General features: G+C 42.8%; 1 protein-coding gene across 3 annotated transcripts in view; it reads left to right on the forward strand.

Annotated features, from left to right (window-relative positions):
• AGBL4 (AGBL carboxypeptidase 4) overlaps nucleotides 1-25,537 on the forward strand; it is a 3,151,866-nt gene that overhangs the window by 1,120,949 nt on the left and 2,005,380 nt on the right. For all 3 annotated transcript variants that reach the window (XM_073593575.1, XM_073593577.1, XM_073593576.1), the window contains one exon: nucleotides 11,312-11,406. In XM_073593575.1, coding sequence (XP_073449676.1) covers nucleotides 11,312-11,406 — 95 coding nt within the window. The remainder of the gene's footprint in view (nucleotides 1-11,311; nucleotides 11,407-25,537) is intronic.

The following is a 25,537-nucleotide window of genomic DNA, read 5'->3' on the forward strand; positions in this document are numbered from 1 at the left end:
GAGCATGACTGCCAGATTGCTGTCCTTCTTGGGCACCCCCTCTGTCCGTGCTCGTGTTACTGCCTTCATCGAGCTCAGTATCATCATCAGAGCCTTCCAAACGCTGGGCATCCTCCTGGAGCATGTACCCAACACTGTGGTCAAACAGTTTGAGGGACTCCTCAGGAGGACATGGTGGGGCTAGGGAAGGAGTCACTGATGACATTGAGCCGAGGGAAGAGGCCGCTGCTTTGCCAGACAAAGTACCCTGGGCATGGGTGAGAGAGGATGAGGAGGATGAGGACGGCTTGGTCATCCACTCGACCAAGTCTTCCGCATGTTGCGGCTCAACATGGCCAGCTGCCGAAAAAAAGGCCAAGCGTGTCCCATGGCCACGTGCTGATGAGGATGCACCGTCTCCACGACCAGCACTAGACACAGAGCCTGCTTGCCCTCTCTTATTGGCTTGTGACTGTCTGCCTCTCCTTCTTGGCCTTCCAGACATACTAATGGCCTGTAGCTGCACTAAGCTGGGATATATATATATATATATATATATATATATATATATATATATGTACTGATACTGCAGCTAGCAAAATCAACTGCCTGCCTGTAGTATGAGAACACCACCAACCTTCTACAGGTAGCTTTAGCTGAACACTGTGAGGTGGACGCACCCCACTAACTTGTAGGTTTAGCAGAACACTGTGAGCAGGACGCACTGCACTAACTGTAAATAGTCTAGCTGCCTGACTGTGGTACTAATAGGATCAAAAGAACACCAGCAATTTTCTTCAGGTAGCTGTATTTACTGTAACAAGACAAGCCTGCCTGTCAGTAAGAAGATAACAGAAACGGATCTAGCTGAACACTGTGAGCAGGACGCACCCCACTAGCTTGTAGGTTTAGCTGAACACTGTGAGGTGGACGCACCCCACTAACTTGTAGGTTTAGCTGAACACTGTGAGCAGGACGCACCCCACTAACTTGTAGGTTTAGCAGAACACTGTGAGCAGGACGCACTGCACTAACTGTAAATAGTCTAGCTGTCTGACTGTGGTACTAATAGGATCAAAAGAACATCAGTAATTTTCTTTAAAATACTGTAACAAGACAAGCCTGCCTGTCAGTAAGAAGATAACAGGAACGGATCTAGCTGAACACTGTGAGCAGGACGCACCCCACTAGCTTGTAGGTTTAGCTGAACACTGTGAGGTGGACGCACTCCACTAACTTGTAGGTTTAGCTGAACACTGTGAGCAGGACGCACCCCACTAACTTGTAGGTTTAGCAGAACACTGTGAGCAGGACGCACTGCACTAACTGTAAATAGTCTAGCTGCCTGACTGTGGTACTAATAGGATCAAAAGAACACCAGCAATTTTCTTCAGGTAGCTGTATTTACTGTAACAAGACAACCCTGCCTGTCAGTAAGAAGATAACAGGAACGGATCTAGCTGAACACTGTGAGCAGGACGCACCCCACTAGCTTGTAGGTTTAGCTGAACACTGTGAGGTGGACGCACCCCACTAACTTGTAGGTTTAGCTGAACACTGTGAGCAGGACGCACCCCACTAACTTGTAGGTTTAGCAGAACACTGTGAGCAGGACGCACTGCACTAACTGTAAATAGTCTAGCTGCCTGACTGTGGTACTAATAGGATCAAAAGAACACCAGCAATTTTCTTTAAAATACTGTAACAAGACAAGCCTGCCTGTCAGTAAGAAGATAACAGGAACGGATCTAGCTGAACACTGTGAGCAGGACGCACCCCACTAGCTTGTAGGTTTAGCTGAACACTGTGAGGTGGACGCACCCCACTAACTTGTAGGTTTAGCTGAACACTGTGAGCAGGACGCACCCCACTAACTTGTAGGTTTAGCAGAACACTGTGAGCAGGACGCACTGCACTAACTGTAAATAGTCTAGCTGCCTGACTGTGGTACTAATAGGATCAAAAGAACACCAGCAATTTTCTTCAGGTAGCTGTATTTACTGTAACAAGACAAGCCTGCCTGTCAGTAAGAAGATAACAGAAACAGATCTAGCTGAACACTGTGAGCAGGACGCACCCCACTAGCTTGTAGGTTTAGCTGAACACTGTGAGGTGGACGCACCCCACTAACTTGTAGGTTTAGCTGAACACTGTGAGCAGGACGCACCCCACTAACTTGTAGGTTTAGCAGAACACTGTGAGCAGGACGCACTGCACTAACTGTAAATAGTCTAGCTGCCTGACTGTGGTACTAATAGGATCAAAAGAACACCAGCAATTTTCTTCAGGTAGCTGTATTTACTGTAACAAGACAAGCCTACCTGTCAGTAAGAAGATAACAGAAACGGATCTAGCTGAACACTGTGAGCAGGACGCACCCCACTAGCTTGTAGGTTTAGCTGAACACTGTGAGGTGGACGCACCCCACTAACTTGTAGGTTTAGCTGAACACTGTGAGCAGGACGCACCCCACTTACTTGTAGGTTTAGCAGAACAATGTGGGCAGGACGCACTGCACTAACTGTAAATAGTCTAGCTGCCTGACTGTGGTACTAATAGGATCAAAAGAACACCAGTAATTTTCTTCAAAATACTGTAACAAGACAAGCCTGCCTGTCAGTAGGAATATAACAGGAACGGATCTAGCTGAACACTGTGAGCAGGACGCACTGCACTAAATGTAAATAGTCTAGAAGATAACAGGAACGGATCTAGCTAAACTGAATACAGTATATATATATATATATATATATATATATATATATATATATATATATATATATATATGCAACACCTGGGATGCATATATATACACAATACACTTTAAGTGCAGCTAACTGACTGACTGTCCTGCCTAATCTAGCTAACTCAAATGAAATGACACTGTCTCTCTCTCTCTCTAAGCACACCGGAACACACTGCACAGGGCCGCCGTGCAGGCGGCCTTATATAGTGTGGGGCGTGTACTAAATCCCCTGAGCCATAATTGGCCAAAGCCTCCTTGGCTTTGGCCAATTATGGCTCTCTGTTAAGGCGGCGCTGTGATTGGCCAAGCATGCGGGTCATAGTGCATGCTTGGCCAATCATCAGCAAGCAATGCACTGCGATGCCGCAGTGAATTATGGGCCGTGACGCGCCACACGAATTTGGCGCGAACGGCCCATATCGTTCGCAATTCGGCGAACGATCGAACAGCCGATGTTCGAGTCGAACATGGGTTCGACTCGAACACGAAGCTCATCCCTAGCTGTGTTTGATGGCACAGTGGCGACAAATGATGGGCACAGTGGCTGTGTTTGATGGCACAGTGGCGGCAATATATCAGCACAGTGGCTGCAGTTGATGGCACAGTGGCTGCGTTTGATAACACAGTGGCTGCGTTTGATGGCACAGTGCCGGAGATTGATGGGTGCAGTGGCGGCAATTGATGGCACAGTGGCTGTGTTTGATGGCACAGTGGCTGCGTTTGATGGCACAGTGCTGGCAATTGATGGACACAGTGGCTGCATTGATGGCACAGTTGCTGCATTTGATGGCACAGTGGTGGCAAATGATGGGCACAGTGGCTGCGTTTGATGGCACAGTGGCTGCGTTTGATGGATACAGTGGGAGCAATTGATGGGCACAGTGGCGGCAATTGATGGGCACAGTGGCGGCAATTGATAGGCACAGTGGCTGCAGCGTTTGATGGCACAGTGGCTGCGTATGATGGGCACAGTGGCTGTGTTTGATGGGCACAGTGGCTGTGTTTGATGTGCACAGTGACTGTGTTTGATGGCAGAGTTGGAGCAATATATGGGCACAGTGGCTGCGTTTGATGGCACAGTGCCGGAGATTGATGGGTGCAGTGGCGGCAAACGATGGGCACAGTGGCTGTCTTTGATGGCACAGTGGCGGCAAACGATGGGCACAGTGGCTGCGTTTGATGGCACAGTGGCTGCGTATGATGGGCACAGTGGCTGCGTTTGATGGGCACAGTGGCTGTGTTTGATGTGCACAGTGGCTTTGTTTGATGGCACAGTGGTGGCAATTGATGGGCACAGTGGCTGCAATTGATGGCACAGTGGCTGCGATTGATGTGGTTTTTTCAGAATTTTTCAGTTTGTATGCGTCCCCCCGAAAATTTTGAGCACCAGCCTCCACTGTACTTCAGCCTCTGTGCACCATTATAGGGGCAGCTATTAGCTAACCGCTTACCACAACAATAATTCTATAATGGATATTTGACATCTATGCAAATCTGCTATGCAACCAATTCCTTATTGCAGTGTAGACACAAAATAATTTGTAGATTGAAAAAAAAATGTTTTCATATTTTTTTGATCTTTGTTACATCTTAGTGCTGCCGATCTCCTGAAGCCACATTTGGTCTACTAGAACTCCAGTGATGGTTACACTTCATTTTTTTAGAGTGGGTTTCCTGATGTTGACAACAGTGGTCCATTTCTGCATAATGTGTTTTTAAAAAGCCTCCTGCAGTCTTCATTTTGCCTATGTGACAGGGTGACAACACAGCATAACTGGGAGACAGAGGCAAAGCGTTGTCACAGGAACTGCCTGAACAAGGATCTCCATGGCAGGATCACCCATTGCAAATTTTAAAATATTGAAATTGCCTCTTGAAATGCCAGTAAGTAACATGTTAAAGCATATATATATATATATACACGTTTTAATCATTGGGTTTACATCTACTTTAAGCTTGGTGCCTTAACATAATTCAAAGGCAGTGATCTAGTTTAAATTCATCCCACATTCTTTAGATCAATGTCAGCTCTTTACTATAAGTCGTTTATTTTAAATAAAAAGCCATTACAATGGCACATTATTCCTTTAGAAGATATTGTTGGCAATGCTCTTGCAGATCCTCACCTTGCGAGCTACTTGAGATGCTAAGCACGCAGAACAAATTGGTAGAGTTTGTGTGATGTGATTAACTTTGCCTGCCCTCCCACACACACTTAAAGGAAAGGGCAACGAAGTTTGAATTTCCTGTCCTGACTTTTGGACTTGGTGATAAAAGGAATGTTCAGGATTCTTGTTTCTTCCTTGAGCGCTTTATGGCTGATCCAAAAAGCAATTACAGGACTAAATTTAGCCTGATGCGAAAACACAGCAGAGATAGTCAGTTGTGGGCAAATCTGATGATGCATAGAGTCTAAATGCTTTCCCGCAGCATGCTGTGCACCTGTTCTGCAGATGTTGGCCTATTATAGAGAAGTCCATTAAAAGGTGTATCCTCCCTCAATCATGCTGAAAAGAAATGCATTTGCACGTAAAACCTGTAAACTCCAGCTTATTTGTTACTGACAGTGCTGAACTCATGACTGCCGGATAATTACTGGCATACTTTATCTCCTTATTGTGGTTCTGAGGAAGAGATCCTTACAGAAGAATTTCAAGCATTTTTTTTTTTTTGCATAGTTACATTGGTCCAGCTTGGACCGTAACTATAGAGTCCCTCTAGAAGCTGGAAATCATGGTAGTAGATAACGCTACTCCAATGATCCCCATTTGCTTCTGGGTCCAGTGCTGAGTGGCTGCCCTGCTGCATCGTGAATGCTTTTCACCCACAATGGATTGATTTGTAGAGATGAGGGAGAGAGTGGGGGTAAGACAATTATATACAAACATGTTATTTGGAAAATGCGTTCTTAAAAACAGTTACAAATAAACAATATAAACTGCAACTCTAAGGTAACCCTGTTAGACCCCTTTTACACTGGGGTCGCGTTAGTGCTAAAGCAACACTAGTTTTAGCGGCGCTTTATCGCTGTTTAAGTGGCACTTTTCGGCCACTATCAGGGCTCTTTTAACCCCCATTAGCGGTTGAAGAAGGGGTTAAAAATGCCTGTGTCACGGCTTTGCCGAATTGCTTTTCAGACTGCTTTGGAAGCGCTGCCCATTCAATGCCCATTCAATCAATGTATACAGGGCTCCCAAACTGCCCCAAAGATGCTGCCTGCAGGACTTTTTTTAATGTCCCGCAAGCTCACCGCTCCAGTGTGAAAGCACTCAGGCTTTCACATTCGGGCAGCATGGGAGGCAGTTTTCAGACGCTTCACTTTCGCTATTTCTAGCGCTAAAACTCCTGAAAACTGCCTTAGTATGAAAAGGGTCTTGCTCTTCTATAGATGTGCAAAACTAAATAAAACTTCTGTACCATTTAAACCTATTGATCTTCATTTGTGATTACTATTCAAAATAACAAAATAGTAATCGTATTGTATTAAAATCACTGGATTCAAATGGGCAAGGGTATTTAAATGCATATTTTAGCATAGAAGTAATTAAGGTTTAAGCTCCTTCAGTTGGCCAATGTACTGTCTATCTGATAGACCTGAAAGACACCCAGTGGCCAACTGAAAGAGGTCACATGTCAGTGTGACAACACGCTGTTAACGGCGGGATCTCCAGGTAAGAAACTTTGCAGATTTTTTAAAAAATGCCTAAAGTCCAATTCTGGGGAACTAAAGAATTATCCTTTGCATTGGGGCTGCACTTGCTCTGCAAGGGTTAATTGCTCTGTATGGCTTGATGAAGAAAAAAAAAAAATGTACTTACCTGTAGACATGTGCATATCATATCGTAACAAATCAAATTTTGCATCTTTTGGACATTCGGATGCATCCGAATGTCCGAAGGAAAAAATAACAAATTTCAACTAATACGAAAGAAATTATAACGAAAATAACGAATGGATTCGTCATGAATCGTTAATTCGTTAAAGGTCTAATGAAACAACAGGTCGACTGTAAACCTTACAGTCCAATCAGCTGATTCATTTTATGCTGGAGGTTGGATTACTGGCAAAGTGCATTCCTGAGAACTGAGTGAGAAGGGTGTTGTATTTGGGCAGGGGAGACAAGTTTTGAGAAGCAGCAGAAGAGATATTGGGGTTTATTTACTAAAGGCAAATTCCACTGTGCTCTACAAGTGCACTTGGAAGTGCAGTCGCTGAAGATCTGAGGGGAACACACAAGGAAAATGAAAAACAGCATTTTTGCTTGCACATGATTGGATGATAGAAATCAGCAGAGCTTCCCCTCACTTCAGATCTTCCCCTCAAATCTACAGCGACTGCACTTCCAAGTGCACTTGCAGTACACTTGTAGTGCACAGAGGATTTGCCTTTAGTAAATAAACCCCATTGTGTTTGTGTGTGTTAATGGATTCAGGCACTCATCATCAGGTTCCTCCTTGTACCAACAGCACAACCACCGGCAAAGTGCATACCTGAGAAGGGTGTTGTATTTGAGCAGAAGAGATGCGTTTTGATAAGCAGCAGAAAAGATATTGTCATTGTGTGTGTTAATGGATTCAATAAAAAAATTACTTTCTGAATTACGAGTCGTTATCACGAATATATATATACATACGGTAACGAATTATCCAAAAATGAAACAAATAAACAATAAAATTAAATGAATTGTTATAATGAATATCTATACTCTTCAGAAATAACAAATTATCTGAAAACAAGTTAACATAACATAACGGATGTAACAGGTCAAAATTATGTATTTTACGAATGAAAGCTAAACAAAATTTTCCGTTGTGCACAAGTCTACTTACCTGATCCTCCACTCCTCCCCAGAGCTAGACTGGTCCCCACAGCCTCTTCTTCCCAATTTTCTAGCAGTCTAGGATCTTGACATCATCAAGACCAAAGCAGGGACCGTAACCAGTGCCTGATTACCAAGTAGATAGAGTAGGGACCAGCGTTTGGGCCCTACGCTGTTTAAGGACCCCACGACAATGTATCAAAATAATATTGATTTAATCTTGAAGGAAAATTACAATGAAGCTTTCCTAAATTGTTTCCAAAAGATAGAAAAAAAAAAGTAATCAACTCAAAGAAATAAAAAATAAAAACTTTACATTAACCACTTCAGCCCCGGAAGAATTTACCCCCTTAATGACCAGGCCATTTTTTGTGATACGGCACTGCGTTACTTTAGCTGACAATTGCGCGGTCATGCGACACTGTACCCAAATAAAATTTATGTCCTTCTTTTACCACAAATAGATCTTTCTTTTGGTGGTATTTGATCACCTCTGTGGTTTTAATTTTTTTCGCTATAAACAAAACCTAAATTTTGAAAAAAAAAACAATATTTTTTATTTTCTGCTTTATTTTTTTTTTATTTATTAAAATGCTTAACTTATGCAGTCTTACCCGAAGGCCTCGATGCGCAAAACCAAAAAGGACATTGACATTAAAAGACCTTAAAAAAAACAAACCAGCATAGCAAGATACAGAATAAAAGCCAGGGAGTCTGTCCATCACACCCCAAGTAAAAATTAGGTGACTCCAAAAGCTTGTACAAAAAGTATGGTTTTCAATTTCTTTTGAAATTTCAAAAAATCATTCTCAAGTCTCAGTTTCAGAGGCAAGGAGTTCAAAAATTCAGCTCCTTGTACTTTACTCATTCTCCCTCTGCATGTTTTCTTTTTAAATTTTGATATCTTCAGTATGGCCAAGTTCGCCGATCTCAAGGATCCGGTAGGCACATACTTGACAAATTTTTCGCTCAGATACTTTGGGCCACATCCATGCAGTGCCTTGTGGACAAGACATCCGGTTTTAAACAGAACCCGTTAAAACATACCCGATAAATAAAATGAAAAAATCAAATTTTTTCATCAGCTTAGGCCAATATGTATTCTGCTACATATTTTTGGTAAACCCCCCCCCCCCCAATAAGCGTATATTGATCGGTTTGCACAAAAGTTATAGCGGCTACAAAATAGGGGATAGATTTATGGTCAATCGGTGTGCATGCGTGCCTACAGAAGCTAGTGCACAAACTGCCGTAGTGATTCGCGCAGCTGAGCCACCTTGCTGCAATATAACTGTGGCGGCTGGTTGGCAAGTGGTTAATATTGTATGCCAGGGCAACAAAATGGTATTCCTTAGGCCCCCTTGCACATGGGCTGTCTAGCTGCAGTGTGTCCCTGTCGCCTATCAAAGTCCATGGTAGACTGTGCCTGGGTGGGGCCGAATGCTTTACTGAGTGGTACCTGCAATTAGGTCCCTATGTATTCAGGGACAAAAACGCAAAAGGCAGAAAACCTTCTTCAAAAAAGATTGTGAGACAAATCGCTTAGAATTTTGGTCATGTCCCAAGTTAATTGACATAACTTTAGGTGAACATTTTAAATAAATATAGTCATCTTCTGAGGAAGCCACATGGGAGAGTGGTGTAACATGTAAAGGGGGAGCCAGGTGGTATGTATCATTACTTGATATGGATGCTGTGAGACCCTGTTATATAATATTGCTTGTTTGTAACTGATTAAATGTGTGTGCATTTCCTTAAAGTGATTGTAAAGGCTTGTTTAAAAAAAAATTAAAAATTACAAACATGTTATACTTACCTCCTCTGTATAGTTGGTTTTGCACAGAGCAACCCAGATCCTCCTCTTCTCGGGTCCCTCTTTGCTACTCCTGGCCCCTCCCTCCTATCAAGTGCCCCCACAATCAGCAGCTTCGTATGGGGGCACTGGAGCTGAGTCACAGCTCTGTGTGTCGATTCAGACATTGAGCCCCGACCCGGCCCCACCCCCTCTCTCCCCTGATTGGCTGACTGACTTTGATTGACAGTCGCAGGAGCCAATGGCGCCGCTGCTGTGTCTCACCCAATCAGGAGGAGTGTCGCGGATGGCTTAGACATTCGTGGACATCGCTGGAGAGAGATGGGACTCAGGTAAATAATTAGGGGGTGCTGGGGAGGCTGCTGCACACAGAAGGTTTTTTTTTATCTTAATGCATAAAGTGCATTAAGATTAAAAAAAACCTTCTGCCTTTACAACTCCTTTAAGCTTGGCTGGTATTCTCTTATGCATTTTAATACTGCACTATTGGAGATAGTTTCCTTTATCCTGAGAGTTCTGTGGGGTCATCACAGCATGGGAAGTTCCATCAGAGAGGAAGTAAACAGAGGACCCACTATCTGGTGTACAGGATTGATTACCATTATGCTGTGTTGGCCCTTTTGAGGGTCTTGTCCTGAGGTGGGTGAGTATTTCACTTGGTGATGGAGCACTCTTGTTATGGTGAAGCACATATTGAAATATGAAAATTCACTACAGCACTTTATGTGTGGACTGTTGGGACTTTATTTATTTACCTAATATGTCTTTAAGTATTTTGTAATGTATAATTGTTTATAGCAATTTAGCAATATAGCACATGAGTTTATTATTTGAATGATTGTTAACTATTGGGCAGCGCTATCACAACTTTTTTCTTTACCAATTGCACTGTATGTGGGAACACATTTAGTGATCACAGCAGCCTCACGTTATATATATAGGAATAAGTGGGAGCGTTTGTATGGAGGTTTCAAGTTCTCCCTGTGCTTGTGTGGATCACTCCCATACTCCAAAGAAATGCTCGAAGGTTAATTGGCTCCTGTTTAAAATTGGCCCCACTATGATATTCTACTCAAGTATCCCCAAAATGGCTACCTAGCCATCTGCCCCTTCTGCACCAGGGAGAAAATTTAGAATATAAATGAATTGTATAACTTGTCCCGTCTACTGCACTTCTGTTACCAGAGATCTGGACTTTCAATCTTTTGGTGGTTAAAATTCAATGCCGTTTTTAATGGAAATGCTACTGTTTGTTCATTTTCACAGTCAAAGTGGATCAAGCATCGGAAATTGTTTTCATGTTGACTGCATGCATGCATGTTAAGTAATGTATAATATAACTCTTAGATGTATTTATTGCTTGTCAAGGGCATCACGGTACTCCCCCCGTTAATGCTTCTCTGCATGTTCCTCTATGATTAAACCCATCAGGTGTAACATATCAGAGGAGTGGTCCCTTGGGGGCAGGGCCATGTGCTGAAGCTTGCTGGCTGATTATATTTTTATCAGTGAAAACATTGGTGTGCAGCTTTTCCTTTGGTTTATACAGAACTTCTGTAGTTGAGTGACAAACTTCAAGTCAGCACCTCATTCCAGGCAGCTTATGTGCTTGGAGGGTTGGAGTGATGCATTTTTATCTCACTGTACCAACAGATCAGTCATTGTTGCGGCCTCTCAACTTCTAATTTATTATATTACTATATTGTTGTCTGATCACTAACACTGCAGAGACTGAGGAAATGATTCCTCCTGCCTGCAGAAGATATCTCAGCCTAGGCACAATCACTTGTCTGGAGTTGCTGCTTTTTTAAAGATAAAAGGTACAACTTTCTTGAGAAATCATTGTTGCTGTACATTGGGACATGCCACAAACATATTCATTAAGACTTGCAAAGTTAATACAAGTTCCACTTTAATGATGTTAACATTTTTTTGGTTTCTTTTTGCTTTTCAGAGGGTGATTTTTAACATTGTCAACTTCAGCAAAACAAAAAGCCTTTACAGAGATGGCATGTCTCCAGTTGTGAAATCCACAAGTCGACCAAAATGGTAGGACATGTCTCACCCTTTTTGGACTCTTTATTCAAAAATAATGGTAGTTAAATCATAGCTTTTATCTATCCCTTCTTTCTATGGGCTGATCAAATCCCTATGTTCGTCATTCCTCCTCTAATGTCCCAATTTTTGCTCCAGTGTAGTGAGTAAATAAATAAATGTATTATTTAATTGACAAAGTTGTTTATTGTGCACTGAAATCCTTTCTTTCACAATATTGTATTGGTTATGTTTAAATGCCAATATCAAAGAAAAGTGTTGGTGGGTTTATGTGATCATTGTTGCACTTAAATTATTTATGGTCCATGTGATTGGGTAGGTTTGTGCAGGGATGTTTCTTTAGCCTTCATATTCAGAGCCAAAAAGGTATTCCTTTTTCCCATAGATTGGGAGGTATGGCTAATGCTGTGTACACACGAGCGGAATGTCCGACATAAAAAGTCAGACGGGAGCTTTTCATTGTATTTTCCGATCATGTGTATGCCCCATCAGACTTTTTACGTCCAAAATTCTGACGGACCTATAAGAGAATATGTTCTAAATTTTTCCCGACAGAACCAATTCCTATCGGGAAAACCGCTCATCTGTATGCTGTTCCGACGTATCAAAAACGACACATGCTCTGAAGCAAGTACAAGACGGAAGCTATTGGCTACTGGCTATTGAACTTCCGTTTTCTAGTCCCGTCCTACATGTTGTACGTCACCGCGTTCTGGACGGTCGGAATTTGGTGTGACCGTGTGTATGCAAGACAGCTTGAGCGGATTTCCATTGGAAAAATCTTCAGAGTTTATTCCGACGGGAAAACCGGTCGTGTGTACAGGGCATTAGTCAACTTTACTGCTGTGATCTAAAGCCCTGGTGCCTTTGGCACTTATTGTGCAGCTCTCGGTGCCCTTGTAGACAGTATTCTGTTTTGTAGTTTTCTCCAGCCAGTGAAGGAATTTTTTTTCTAAACTGGTTTCTAGTAGTTAATTGGTTTGGTTTAATTTTGTGCTGTATTTTTTTTTCTGAGCTGTTCTTACCTTTTTTATGTCTTTTTTTCCCTCTGATGTTTTTTAATGGATCTTGCCAAGAAAAATAATATATGCAAGGCATGTAATTTTTAAGGAGGCTGTAGGGAGAAAATATGTAAAAGCATTGATTTGTGAAGAGGCTATAATAACAGTGATCTCTAGCACTCCTATTTAACATTTCCTCAATCCAGGACTCTTGACGCATGTCCCTAGTCTCCAACAACTCCTATAGCATGTTTGTAGTTGCTAACAATCTCCTGTTGCATGTCTGCAGTCTCTGACAACTTCCATAGCATTATGCTGTATTTCTTAAATAATATGAGCGACCCTTTGGTGATTTCCAGGACCGCACTTGAGGCCCCTTATATCAAGTAAGTTGACTGCTACTGCTCTAAGTGTTTTGAGAAATGTTGACGCATTTCTTTTATAAATGACTCTTTGCTCAACAAATCCCAGCGTTAATGCTTTATTAAAGCCCAATGCATTCATGTTATCTGCAGAGGGAACGCCTTTTTTTCTGGAAGCTGGGGGTACACGGTTGTGAATCCGACTCTGACTAATGTATTTTGCAGTTAGAGTGCATTTCAGTTTGATCTGAATGGGACCTGATTCATTTGGTAAATGTGTTTCCATGCTGTTATTTCCTGTTCTTCATATTCTTGTAAAGTTCTATTTTTCAAATTCCTAGATTGTTATTATATACAGTACATATAAATTAGAAACTCTGATTGTGATGTCTGAAGCAGGCACTTTTACTTAAAATGAAAACTTTTATTGAAAACTTACAAATAGATTTGATTGAGAAGGTAGACTGAATCACCGGGTTCTGTTAAGCTACAGCCACAAATATATCACTCGAAAATAGAATTGTCCTGGAATGGGTTTATATTTTTGCTCTGTGCGATAAGGCTGACGAAGTAAGGTTGAGGAAGAAATCATGATTCCACCTGTTCTTTTTCTACTATGTACTCACGAAGGAGCTGCTGGTATGTTTGGGTCCTCTGTTCTTCACTTGGCCCGAAACAGAGCCCCATCACTCTAGCTGACACCTCCGAATAACCTTGGCCAGGAGTCTTCCGACAGACACACAAGAAAAATGTACACACACTATGATAAAAGAAAAATGACCAGGTTGTATTAATAGCCATAAAGAAAAATGCTAAGCAAAACAACAGTTCAGAGATTAAACAGTAGACTGAATAAATCAACACAAGAACAATACAGTAAGCAAAAATACTCTTTAAAGTGTGGCAGCCCGTTCTGCAGGACTGCAGATTTAAACAATAACCCTCCGACTCGGGGATTATTCCCCAAGTGAGACGTGTAAAAGTAACAAAAAAATTTTGCTGGCTAGCTCACTTGTAGACCCTCAGTCAGGCAATTGCCCCGTTGCCCCCCTCCCTGGATCCATCAGTTTAAGTTTAAACCAGGAAGAATCTGTAAAGCCTCCTGCACATCAGTACTTCTAAGAAAAATAGTCCCTGAGTACAGACCATCTGGAAGGTGAATTCTTCTGCCGGCTTAGTTGCGGCCTTTTGGTTGGCACGCAGTGAAGGATGCAGTCCCTTTAAGATGTGGAGAAACAGGATGATTTTCACAATATTGAGTTCAATATTTTAGTGCTGCTTCATATGTTTATCACAATATATGAAGTTGATGGGAATGATCACTTTAAGATATTGAATTGTAAGCAAGAATCACTTTAGGCTACATGTACACTAGCCTACCCTGACCGCGGCCGGGGAAAAATGCAAAACATGGCAAAAAACATACTGTGCTTTGTTGTGATTTTGCTATGTTTGGCGTCTTCCCGCAGTCAAAATGTTCCTATCCTGAACATGATTCTTCCGCATTCAGGAGAGTGAGGTTTAACCTCACCTAAACACGGCAGCCCATAAACTCTTCTAAAAGTCTATGTGTACATGGATAGATAGGTGTTGATTTACTAAAGGCAAATAGACTTGTACTTTGCAACAGCAGTTGCTCCAAAGCTTAGTAAATGAGGTAAAGATTCACTTTGCAAAGAATACCAAATCACATGCAAGGAAAAGAAAAAAAAACATTTTTGCTTGCACATGATTAGATGATGGAAGTCAGTAGAGCTTCCACTTATTTACTAAGCTCTGGAGAAACTGCTCTTTCAGAGTGCAACTGCACTTTACAAAGTGCACAGTTTATTTGTCTTTAGTAAATAAACCCCATAGGCTTTTATGGAGTTAAGAGCTTTGGCAAAAAAATGGCGAAAGCTCCAAAACTCAAGTTTGGGAGCTGGCAATGCACATGAAGCCTTAGTAGATGAATTATGGGTAATGGTCACTTTAAGAGAAGGGGTGGATATGGTAAGCATGTTTCCCGCTTCACCTCCCTAGTGGTAATCCCGAGTGTGGCTCGGGGTGAATTTTTATTACCAAAAGCGTTAACCCCGAGCCACACTCGGGATCACATCGCAGGATCCAGGCAAAGTTACTTACCTTGTCCCCAGGATCCTGCGATGTCTCCCCGCTGTGTGTGTAAGCTGTGTCCTCCGCTTGATCTATCACTGTGCCGGGCTCCGTTCCCTGCGAGCGTCGCGGCAGATGGGGTTGGATCCCGGAGCCAAATTAAAAAAGTGCAAAAAGCATAATACAAACAGTACACTGTAATCTTACAGATTACATTACTGTATCAAATCATTTCACCTCCCTTTTGACCCTAATGCTTTGTCCAGTGCCCTGCATGCAGTTTTATATTATAAATACGGTTCATTCTGCCTGGAAACATGAGATTGTCCATAGCAACCAAAAAGTGCCCCTTTACATCAAAAGCCATTTTAGACCAGCTAGAAAACAGTGATAATAAATTAGAATCACTTGCAGAATTGAGCGTGGGGAAATTTGTCATCAAACACTGAAATGTAATGACAGCGACAATTCTGCAACTGAGCAAATTTCAGTGTTTTTGATTTGATTACATTATTGAATACATTGTATTATTATTACATTATTATTTGTTATAATTATTTATAGTTATTTATTATGTTATAATTTATTATTTTGTGTTTCAAACTACCATACCAGGGATGTCTACTAGACTCTTGTTTGGACAGATTTAAGTAAGTTATTCTGAAAAATTACAGGCCTACCCTGAAATATAAAACGCCAAATTTTCATGCAAAAAAATGTACCGCTTTCAGCATCAGGGAGGTTAAAGGATGAAGTTGAACTTAACAGTAAAACTCCCTCCTGGATGGCTTGAACGTAAATGGATGAAGCTACAGAGACAAGGTTCTGCCTAGCAGGGATCAGAGAGGTTAACTCAGTTCAGTAACCTGCAGGCAGTGACCACAATGGCAGATGAAGGATGTCAGTCTGCAGCAATAAAAGGCACTGGCCCATGTGTCACTAGTAAAGGCCTATGCTGAAGAATGTCTTTGAATTTCAAGAACCTGAATGCCAGCAAATTGTTTTTAACTGAATATGACAATGGGTGGGACAGGGACTTTCTCACTCGGTCCTTATGTAGCAATCAGTCAAGCGATAAGCATCTAGCAATGGGGGGGTACGTCTTTTTTTTGGAGATGTGGCTGTGATGGCGGCAACTCTACACTCCCTAAAGCTGAACAGTCTCCACAGGACGTTCTCTTACACTCGATGCTTGGCTTAACTGTGATCTCTTTGGTTTCTCCAGCACCTCTGTAGGCTTCGGGCCAACCCAGCCCTGTCTGGGACAGAGGTTCAGCACAAATTCTCATATGCTCCTTCCTCTTACAAAGTTTCTCTCCAACCCCGCCGCCATCTTCCCTGGCTTATTCACTGATTGCTCCTTGGCTATGTAGTTTAGTCTCAGTTTCACTGTGGGGAAAATTGTGCTTCCAGCACACAACTCCCAGCAGTCTCTAAACACCTGTATTAAGGCTGTGATAAACGGAAATGCTAAACACTGCCATCTTGTGGTTAAATGTAAATCTGCATTCACAGTAACAATGCACAGTGTTGCATGTACTTTACTATAGTTTTAAAAATGCTAGAGAATGTTTTTATGTCTCTCAGTTTACATGTATTGTGTTACAGTTACCCCCATAGTTGCCTTATCAGATGCAGATTCTTCTTTATATTAGGACAACATGATTGGAATGATTACTAAAAGAGTTGAGAATCTTTACACAATCCGTGGGCAATAACTAAACTTCCTGTGCAATTATAATGGTGCTGGAAACTGTCAGAAGTGGTGTGTACCACATTAATTATACAGATAGACCTGTTTCATGTCTGTTTGTGCCCCCTGTGCTAGATTCTATTTCAGAGTGAAGTAAAAAATAGTGCAGGTCTGCAGATGCAGGTGGCACTTTTCCATATAGAAAGCTGACACAGATTCCAGCCATGCATAAGCTTGTATGGCATGAATGTTCACATCCCTCTCTCTGCTTGTGCAGTGATTATACTACATGAACAGAGCCTGAAGGGTTAGCAACCCTCCTTTTCTCTCTTGCTCCAAGCTGTGCAGGGGTCGGTCAAAGAGATCTGTAGCATGCAGCTCCAGCTCTCTGTTCTTTGTGCTGTGTGTTTTATCTGTCACTGCCACGGAACAGAGAATTGATCACCCCTAAATAACAATGGGCTTATGTTTAGAAGAGCGGTGCAAGCATTCTGTTTGCACCACTCTTTGTTAATTCCACAAATAAATTGTGTGAATATTCACTTCAGTTATCTAATCATGTTAGAGCAAGTTCCTGTTCATATTGAATACCCACTCATGTGCAGATGAAATGATTAAACAGGAATATGCTTTACAGTTGATTAGATAATTGAAGTGAATATTCATATTATCAATTCATTGTGTATGGATTCTCAAGCCTTTAGTAAATGAGCCTTGATGTATGCACATTCATGCCTGAATTAGGGGATATTTCCAGCACCTGTCAATAAGCTCAGCTCTCTCCTTTTTATTCTGCCACTCAATAAATTATTTTTGTTTTCACGTTGTTGCAGTGGGATACAAATGAATCTCTACCATATCATATGATTGGCAAGTACGGGAAATGTTGCTGCTAAAAGGAGAGGTCTAGCGTGCCAGTTAATAAGTGGTCCCCCATTGTTGGGGGGGTATAGGAGTTGGGATGTGATCCTCTCATCCACATACCTGCTGTGATATAAATATGCCCCCTGTATCTCTCAGAGGTCAACATTATTATCCTGTGACAGAGACTCATGCTTATGCTATAGAGCTCTCTAAATATAGACTTATGCCGCGTACACACGGGCGGACTTCCAGACAAAAAAAGTCCGATGAGAGCTTTCGGTCGGACATTCCGACCGTGTGTATGCCCCATCGAACTTTTTCTGTCGACGTTTCCGACGGACTCAGATATAGAACATGTTCTAAATCTTTCCGTCGGAAATGCCGACGGAGTTTAGCCCGTTGGCAAGTCCGCTCGTGTGGACGCGGCATTGGAGTGCTCATAAGCACCCGCAGCCACCCCCCTGTCGGTCAGTTGGCCCCACACTTACCCCATCAAGTGTGCAGCGCTCCCCTTCAGGCACTGGGCAGCAGCTTCTTGTGCGCCTCCTCCCGATGCCCGTGTGCCCCTAAGGGACGGGCCGCCACTGCTCATAGACATCAAGTAATTGTTGCTAGGTCCAGATAAATTCATCCACATTGTGTGACAATTGTTAAAAGCTTCACTCCAGACAGGTATCTAAATATACAGCTAAAAACATGTTGGGGAACTGTTTTACCTGCTAACAGATCTTAATTCTGTGCAGCCAGTTTTGTGATCTAGCCAAATTCTCAATCTCCACAGCAGCAGAAGCACAGCTAGGTCAAAAACACACCCCTCACCTGCTGATTGGATAATAAAGGAGCAGCAGTTCAATAACAATATCATCTATCTGCTTACCTCATATTAACATGTTCCCTGTCAGTACATGTGCAGCTAAGCAGAGTCTGATTGGTTCCTACTGCTAGTTCTTCCAGTCTGTGGTGGAGTGCTGCTATAGAGGTGATTATGGTAACCTAATAAAAAGACATATTCAGTCACCTTAGATTCAATTGAAAATAAATTGAAATTTTTAATGAATACATAACTGCAATAATAGTTTTAATGTCTCTCTGGAGATAAGCTTTAAACGTCTGGTGGCTGATAGTTCTGGCTGATTACTCCCAGAGGCAAAGTCAATAAACCAGGTCGGATTTTTTTTTTGCCCGAGAAAAGCCAAGTGCTGGAGTTATCTTTTACCTCTCTATAGGATTACCATGGATGCTCGGGCAGTATGAATGCTCATATAAAAGGAAACCTATTATAAGGAAATTATCTAGACTGTTGTTGCTAACTTCTTTTAAAATGAGTTAGTGGTGCTCCAGGTTAGCAGAGACAAGAAGAAAAAGAATTGCAGATATGGACGGAGGGTGGGAGCTGCTCAAATTATCATGTTAACAAGTGGGTGATTACCCGCATGTTATGAAAAGACTCCCACTCTCCAGAGCAGATCTTCAGCTCTAGGATTACATTGTCAGCGAGACTTGGGCGAGGACACATGGGCTCAGTGACATGGACGCACAGCAGGAGGTAAGCGGCGACCATGGTCTATGGTGGTCCTGTGTGTACCTTGGTCACCGCTCACCTCCTGCTACACAGCCTGGTCATCAACAGGCCATCAACAGGCATGAACTGGTACCAGTCCGCAGCCCTGAAGTTGGGGACCCTTCTTCGGCACACAATGTCCCTCTCCTAATAAATGCCTTCCAGTTGCAGGCAGGCTCGCCCATGTAAATTTGTACTGCAGCTCTGTCAGAAAAGAGTGGGCTGTTTGGGCACTGGGCAGGACTTGAGCAGAAGGAGGAAGACCTCACAGTGCTCCAGTGCTGGATCACTCTGCTCCTCCTGCCACTGGGAGTGTCGCCCACACTGGGTACCACTGCTCTTAGGCTGCATTCACACCACAGCATTTTGAATCGCAGGCCGATCTGCCGCAGATCTGCCCATGATTTGACAGCGCTGGTGTGTGATTGACAAAACGCATTTGAAATGACATTCATTTGAATGACACCTCAAATTGCGGTGCGGGTCTGCTTTCATTGTCGCGTGATAAAACGTGCTGCAATTGCAGCAACCCGCATCACGGGACGCATGTCACCCAAAAGTAGTTCAGGAGCTACTTTGGGGCGACATGCATCCCGCAATGCGGGTTACCGTGATTGCAGCGCGTTCTATCGCGTGACAGGCGCGCAGATCCGTATCGCAATTTGAGGTGTCATTTAAATGAATGGCATTTCAAATGCGAGTTCCGCGTTTTGTCATTCACACGTCACTACTGTCAAATCGCTAGCAGATTTGCGGCAGATCTGCCAGCGATTCAAAACTATGTAGTGTGAATGCAGCCTAAGGGTGCCACTGCCGCTGGATAAAGTTTAATGGACAGGCGGCACCCGCTGCATAGTCCAGCAAATACCAGGGAAACAAATAGAAGGAGGGAGACCGCACAGGGCAACAGCACTAAATCACTCCGCTCCACCCACCCGCCCCATTATGTTGCTAAGCAACAGTAGCTGCAGCAACACTCAGGAATGCTTTTTCTAGGTGGCAGGCGAGAGGAGCAGAGTCATTCAGCTCTACTGCGCTGTGCGGTCTCCCTTGTTCTTTTAGTTTTTCCGATATTTGCCGGACTATGCAGCAGGCGCCACCTGTCCATTAGACTTTATCGGGCAGCAATGGCAGTCTTAGAGCAGCGGTACCCGGTGCAGTCGGCACCCCTCTTGATGTGGGGCGTAGGGCACACGCCACCCTCCCCACCCTAGTTTAGGCCCTGATCAGCTGTACATACAATGTATACAGCAAAAAGTGTGATAAGTGCATACTTACATTCATAAGGTTGTTGGTTACACCTCCTAGGGTCAAGCAACCGATTTTGGCACTGTACTTGTGGAGAATATAAAGTCACATAGAGTATGAATGGTCTCACTCGTCTGGGTTTTCCAGAGATTCCTGCACTGCTCTAGGCTACCTTCAAGTAGGTTGGTATTTTTTATATACTCTGGGCTAAGGAAATCCACACCTTTTTCTGACAAAGTGGCCATTAGATGTGTTCATGGTGTATTTTAAAAAATGCCAACCTTCCTGAAGAGTACACTTGGAAGCACATTTTTTATTTAAAGGGTGCCTCTGCTGACCACACATTGAGGTTGATTTACTAAAACTGGATAGTGCAAAATCTGGTGCAGCTCTGCAAAGAAACCAATCGGCTTTCAGTCTTTTGTTTTTTTTGTCAAGGCCTAATTGAACAAGCTGAAGTTAGAACATGATCGGCTAAGGCTAACAAGCAGAGCTGCACCAGATTTTGCACTCTTCAGTTTCAGTAAATCAACCCCATTGACTCCATTTTGGGTCCCCATCCCTTTTATCCTTTTGAAATGTTAGTTACCTATATTCAACAACATTGTACCTACCTCCGCACGTATAATGTCTGTACCTTTTTGTTGCAGTAAGCCTAGGTTCACACTGAGTGCGGGAATGAAATTGTGCAAGTTTAGATGAACTTGCACAATTTCATTTTCGCATGTCAGTCCCGATTTCGGGGATAATTTCAGAGACATCTGTGTGGGTTTCTGCACAGATGTCAATGGAAATCGCATCCCGAAATCTCCAAAAGTAGTACAGAAACTACTTTTGGAAATCAGTGCAGCGTTGCAAATGCGGCGTCGCACCGATTAGGGCGGTGCCATTGCCGGCAATAGCCTCCGATTTGGCATGCAATTTAACATGTCAAACCGCATGCCAAATCACACCAATGTGAACCAAGGCTAAAGTTTGTTTTGGTACCAGAAAATATTAGTTTACCAACTGTCATTCTGATCCTCTGACTCCATTCATTGACCTGTCAAGAGTTCTGACCTTACAAGATGCATGCTTATTCTGGGTTAGTGATGTGGACAGTACTGACCCTCGAGAATCTGAAAAGTAGTCAGTGAAACAGAATTTGTAGAAGATAGCTGCCAATTTCATTGTAAATATTTCCTTCCATGCAGTCATCTATTATTAAATAAAGAAAAGATGGTTTGCATCTATGCAATAATTCTGCATCCATCTGCTGTCTAATCTCTAGTACCAGATTTACAACCCTCAACACCAACAAGTTAAAATGAAAATAGAAAAGCACGGTTCTAGCCTTGGTTGAGAATGACAGCCTGTCCTTCTCCTGCAAAGCTGAATAAGCACAAGTTTGCCATTTTGTCAGATTTTGCAATAAAGTTCTTGATTGATTAAAGTGGGAAACGGGGCATTTCCATTCCAGAGCTTACCCTGTAATCAAACCCAGCAACCGAGACACTCTGTCTGGCGAAGTGCTAAGTTTGAAAACTCTTCCCAAGTACAAAGAGAAGTTGCTGTAGGGGCAGCTGACCTATTAAATGATGAAGTTTGCAAATACTCCTTGTGGGGATAGCAAAAGCTATAACTCTTCACTATTCAGCAGGTCCATTATCGCGTTGGGGACATTAGTGCAGCAAAATGAGATAATGTGTTTCAAGTAACTACTGACCACTCATCACCTGAGGTCTTTCAGTGGAGTCATGTTAAAATTCCAAATGAGTATTTATAGAAGAGCAGCTTCTCTCAGAGGACCGGTCTCTGCAGCTGGAAGAGTACGATTTAAGGGACTTTATAGGGGTGAATAATTAGACCAACTGCACCCGTGTTGTGTTTTAAAAAAGTGTTAATTTCCACGCATGGACTTTCCTAATGGCCACTCACTATAATTAACTGAAAGGATGGTTATTCTAAATGACCGGAATATTTTGCTGTAGAATGCAACAGAATGTGTTGAATTTATAGCATTGATGGGGCAATAAAATTAGGAAGATTTTTGCTTTGAGAATTATGACTGGTCTTAACGCCAGGATAAGATGAGGTCCCAAAAAGTAAAGAAATATTACTGCGCAGGTGATAATAACCATATGTGAAATAAAAGCTGATTGCAATATCACAACAGAACCAATTGTGCAAAAACACACAGAGTAAAAGAATTCAAGCACTAAATAAATGATCAAAAGTTATTCATTAAACAATAGTCCATATAGTGCTTGACCGATTGAGTGACGAGTGACGAGTAAACAAAAGAAATCTTTGAGGTAATATCCAAAAAAAGTTATTATTTGGGTGAATATCCACCAAGGGCACTTTATCCCCTTCCTGCCCAGGCCAATTTTCAGTTTTCAGTCGCATTTTGAATGACAATTGGGCGATCATGCAACACTGTACCCAAACAAAATTGTTATTTTTTTTTTTTTACAGATAGAGCTTTCTTTTGGTGGTATTTAATCGCCACTGTTTTTTTTATTCTTTGATAAACAAATGAAAAAAGACCAAAGATTTTGAAAAAAAAAGTTTTTTTCTTAGTGTCGGTTATTTTGTAAAAAAGTAATTTTTTTCCTTCACTGATGTGTGCTGATGAGGCTGCACTGATGGGCACTGATGAGGCGGCACTGATGAGGCTGCACTGATAGGTGGCACTGATGGACAATGATAGGCGGCACTGATGGGCAATGATAGGTGGCACTGATGGGCACTGATAGGTGGCACTGATGGGCACTGATAGGTGGCACTGGTAGGCAGCACTGACGGGCACTGATAGGCGTCAATGATAGGAGGCACTGATAAGCAGCAATGATAGGCGGCAATGATAGGCATCACTGATAGGTACTGACTGACAGCACTGATGGGCACTGATTGGCAGCACTAGTGGGCACTGCTGGGACTGCACTGATGATCCGTGCCCTGATTATCAGTGTAGATGTCCCCTGTGTGGATCTGCCAGTTATCGGCTCTCCTCTCCTTACGCACTGTCAGCGCGAGGAGAGGAATGTTTACAGTTTACAGTGTGATCACCTGTGATTGGACACAACTGATTACCTGGTAAAAAGCCGCTGTGATTGGCTCTTATGCCTGCGGATGCTTGCCGCAAGGGGCGTGCAAGAAGCGCGATGACAAAAGGAGGTCATATAATGCCCGAATGACAGCTTGTGAAAAGGATAAAGAGTATCAAACAGTACCTAAGGAGTACCTAAAAATTAGTTTCTCGTATTTGCTTTCTTTTAGTCAGTTAAATATACTTTTGAAGGCATTTTGTTATATCAGTTTCATAAATGCAAAAAATACCTTTTGAATTTGCCAGAAATCCAGTAAGCTTGTAAGCTCTTTTGCACTTTGCAGTGTTATCAGCCCTGCTCAGTTCTCTCTTTGGACTACAGAATATCTTCCCTTTTTTTTTTAAGCTGAATGGAGGGGGACTTTTTTGTAGTCCTAACTACATAACGGTCCTCAATAGAAACAGTACAGAAAGTGAGCTTCTTCACCCTGAGACAGGAAGTGTGTTACTGCCAGGGGCACCAGGTGAAAATAATGTGAACTAATGGAACCCCCACATCTTAGGACTGGCAGGATGCAATATATTACATTTTTGTTCTTGGGTTTAGATTAACTTTATTTTGTCTGCTGTTTCATTTGAGTTTGAGAAGCCTGACCTATATGTTCAACCACAGAGGGAAGAAACAACCCTATTCAATATACAACATCTTTATAAACCAAGGATATCATGCACAAATAATTGATCATCTGATTCACACAGCCACTCAAATACCCAGGGACATGCTCCTGAAATATAAACAGTACCATGAAAACAGAAGAGTAGATTAGGGTCGCCATCTTTTCTGCAAGTCAAACCCGAACACTTTCACGGAGCACAACAACTTGGTTTTATAGTATAAACTATACATACATTTTGCTATTAAATAACATTTCTAATCATATGAAGTTAATAACAAGAGTCCCCTTTACATCAGAGTCCACAGAGTTTCCCTTTTACATCTGAACTCGCAGAATTCCCTTTCACTGTAAGGGGGACTCTGCAGACTCTGTTGTAAGGGAGAACTCTGGAGACTCTAACATAATGGATGTCCTGGGAACTCTGATTTAAGGGGGAACACTGAGAACTCTGATGTACGGAGAGGACTCTGATTTAAGGGGGAACACTGTGGCCTCTGGTGCAAACAGGCACTCTAATGTAAGGGGTGCTCTGAGAACCCTGATTTACCTTAGTGTGCTCACTCAGAGGCAGGAGAGAGAAGGGGGGGCTTCTGTCACAGACAGGGATGGATGGTGAGCTCACTCACCCCTTGGCAGTCAGCACCTCACATCCAGATTTATAATTTCCGACCCCACTTTCCTTTTCTGAGGCACAGCACCGGGATTGGAGTGTTAGCCGACACAGAGGTGTAGGGGTGGAAGGAAGAGGTGCAGATTGAGCCCTCTCTCCTCTCCCGTCTGTGTGTGTTTGTTTGGGGGGGATTGTTAGTGCTGGCTTTGGGCAGTGTGAAAGAAAGTGTAACAGCTACAGCCAGCAAGCCTGCTGGGAAGCCATAGTCCGGTCTGAATAATGTGTCCGGGTTTCAGACAGTCTAAAACCCGGACACATGATTCCAAACCCGAACTGTCCGGGTGAATCCCGGACAGGTAGCAACCCTAGAGTAGACACTTAAAAGGCTTCATTCACATGGCCGTAACTAAGCATACACAGTGTAAGGTCCATGTTTTGCCTGTGTTCCATGCTTCTCCGTGCAGGCAGCTCCATTCATGTCAATTGGGATACACAGTCGCTGCTCCGAAGTTGACATCTGTGTGGGTGTGCCTCCCTGTATTCAATCTGTCTGCATTCAGGGACCCATACGCATGTCAAATTGGGAGCAGCGGCTGTGTCTGTGTAGCTGCTGCATCCCAATTGACGTGGATGGGACTCCTTGCACATAGATGCACAGAACACTTGTACATCCCATGCAGGCAAAATACGTCCCTGACATGGGTGCATGCTTAAGTACGCCCGTGTGAACAAGGCCTAATCCACAACTAAACACCCTCAGGGTCCATTCCCATATTTCAATCTGGTGCACTGCATTAGTGTGTGTTAGAGCAGACCATAGATCATGCAATTTTCTATCCTGCCACCATGAATTGATGAGAGAATCCCTCCCGCAATGCTATTGCGTTCTACCGGAGGGGAGCATGGGGAGCCTTCCCTGCTGGTAGAACACAATGGTTAGAGTTGTCGGCTGTAGTCGGAGGCACTAATAATTTGCGAAAAACC

This window comes from Aquarana catesbeiana, linkage group LG07 (genome assembly GCF_042186555.1).
Source record: "Aquarana catesbeiana isolate 2022-GZ linkage group LG07, ASM4218655v1, whole genome shotgun sequence".
NCBI classification, from domain to species: domain Eukaryota; kingdom Metazoa; phylum Chordata; class Amphibia; order Anura; family Ranidae; genus Aquarana; species Aquarana catesbeiana.